Here is a 2,309-nt window from a genome sequence, read left to right as displayed (position 1 = left end):
CTTGCTTTTCCAAACATTCTCTAGATTTCTTTCTGTGACTGACGATATTTTCTTGAGTTCTGCAGTGGAAACAAATTCCTTTAATATCCGTGTCGCCATCCGTTAGTAAAGTGTTGCATGTATTGCATTTCAGTGAAACCTGTGAGGCTAAAAAATATGAAAATAAGTATAACTTTAGCAAAATCTGTCTCAGTTACTTACGCTCCAAATCTTTATCTCGCTTGTTCATTTCTGGATCCGATTCTGTTTTCTTGGTTTGTTTAAGCGCTTTCATTTCAGATGTACTGTCATTATCGTCTCTATTGTCTTCTGTAGTATCTCTTGTATTATCATATGTACTATCTTCTGCATTATCTGCTGGTATGCGTAGAGTAGTTTCGTTAATTTGCTGATCTTCTTGTAGTGCTGCTGTTGCTGCTGCTTCGAAATCTTCTTCAGAATTAAGGTTTGGTATTTCATCGTAAGGGATTCCAGCTGATGCCAACCCCACCCTTGCTGAACACCCAAATCGCATCGCTTCGTAAGGTGATCTGCCGATACCTTAAAAATACATATCTATCACTTAACATTCATAAATAAGGAAACGGATTGCCAAATACCTGAATGAAAGGCTCGATTTTAAGCCAGAGGGCCAGTCATTACTATTATTTTCTGCCATCCAAGTAGCCAACATTTCTTCAATGTCTCTGTTGGCACGTTCCACCGAGCCTTGGCTTTGGCTATGTCTCGGTTTGCCGTGTACGACTTTTATGTCGTTCCACATAGCGTGAAGTTCTGTTAGGACGGAGTTAACGAATTCTCGTCCATTATCTGAGTGTAAAATGACGGGTGCTCCAAACGTAGTATAAATGTCGAACAAATAATATGCAACTTCTTCCGCCCGTTTCGTCTTCAACGCTTTCAGAAGAACAAATTTTGTTAAATGATCTTGGTACACCATTATGAAACGAAAGTCGTGATAGCTTTTGATTGCATATCGATGAGATCTACTTGAGCCCGGGAATTTAATGCAGAGTGCAATACAGGCTTTGTTACCAGACCTTTCTTTGGACGAGACGATTTCTTCTGGCAGTGTACGCAGAGTCGCAAATATGCCATAATTGTTTCTTTCGTGATATTGCAGTACTTCGTTTTTAGTTCAGCAACCATTCTGTTTCTGCCGCCATGGCCAATAGCAGAATGCGTAGAATGAAGAATATCAAATAAATCTTCGTTTGGAACATAATACAGTACGGGTACTGCATTATCTGATACAGGCTTAATTATTTGCTCATGTAATACCTACAAATGTTTTCTGATGTTAGCTCAAACGCTACTTGAAAGTTTTGTAGAGGACTATGCCGATATCTATGGAGAAGATTTTATTACCAGCAATGTACACAATCTCACACATTTAGTTGATGAAGTTCGAAGATTCGGACCTTTGCCTTCTTTTAATGCTTATCCTTTTGAAAATAGATTATATTTAATCAAGAACTTGTTAAGAAACGGAAATTTGCCATTGGCACAAGTAGCGAAACGTATGAGTGAAGTTATACATTGTGAAATGGATTATTTTGGATATAACAAAAATTTAACTTTTCCAATACTCAAAGAAAAAAGTGAAGAAGGATTCTTTACTAAAATTGAATTTCATGGGTATTTTTTATCCACAAGAAAGCATGATAAATGGTTCTTAGACTTTGATAATAATATTGTAGCTATGAAATGTGCCTTACTAGTAGATGGGAAAATAATTATAAGAGGTAACGTCATTCGTGACTTGAAAGATTGTTTTGAGAGACCTATCAAATCATCTTACCTAAATATTTTTAAATCAATTTCTACTGATTCATCGTACATCAAAACTTGTCCAGTAAATAATATAAAATGTAAACTTGTAACCATAGAGTATAAAACTGAAGTTATATTTGTACCTATTCTACATACTTTACAAAACAAAACAAAATGATACTAATGGTAATGGAATAAAATGATAAATATTTCGCTTAAATTTATTTAGATTATTCTACATCTTCACCTCTCCCACAATCCATCATACTTCCTATGTCTTTCACAACCTATAGTCTTATTTAGAAAGTCTGGTACTTGTAGTACTTACCTTATAAGATAGATTTTTGGGTCACCTTTTGATAGCAGATGTTCTTTTTATGTCGCTTTCATGGCGTTTTGTTGAATTTCGTATAACATTTTTGAAAAACTAATCACAATTCTTTAGTGTGAAGCCATCATCAGAGTTCTTTATGACTTTATGTAAAGAAAAGATTTATGACGTTTTTATATATTTTGAATGGAATTTTTTCTTGGTT

At 34.9% G+C, this 2,309-nt stretch overlaps 1 protein-coding gene across 1 annotated transcript; it reads right to left on the bottom strand.

The window, feature by feature from the left end:
• Nucleotides 1-562: 562 nt before the first annotated feature.
• LOC111418656 (KRAB-A domain-containing protein 2-like) lies at nt 563-940 on the bottom strand. The gene has a single exon (XM_023051278.2). It carries the CDS (start codon nt 938-940, stop codon nt 563-565), a length of 378 nt encoding a protein of 125 aa, XP_022907046.2.
• Between the last annotated feature and the right edge of the window lie 1,369 nt (nt 941-2,309).

Source organism: Onthophagus taurus, chromosome 8 (assembly GCF_036711975.1).
Source record: "Onthophagus taurus isolate NC chromosome 8, IU_Otau_3.0, whole genome shotgun sequence".
NCBI classification, from domain to species: domain Eukaryota; kingdom Metazoa; phylum Arthropoda; class Insecta; order Coleoptera; family Scarabaeidae; genus Onthophagus; species Onthophagus taurus.
Note: the sequence above shows the minus strand (reverse complement) of the source record. Positions and strands in the feature narration are given on the sequence as shown.

Excerpts from the sequence above, each read along its gene's own strand:
- LOC111418656 (XM_023051278.2), bottom strand. The coding sequence starts at position 940 with ATGGTGTACCAAGATCATTTAACAAAATTTGTTCTTCTGAAAGCGTTG.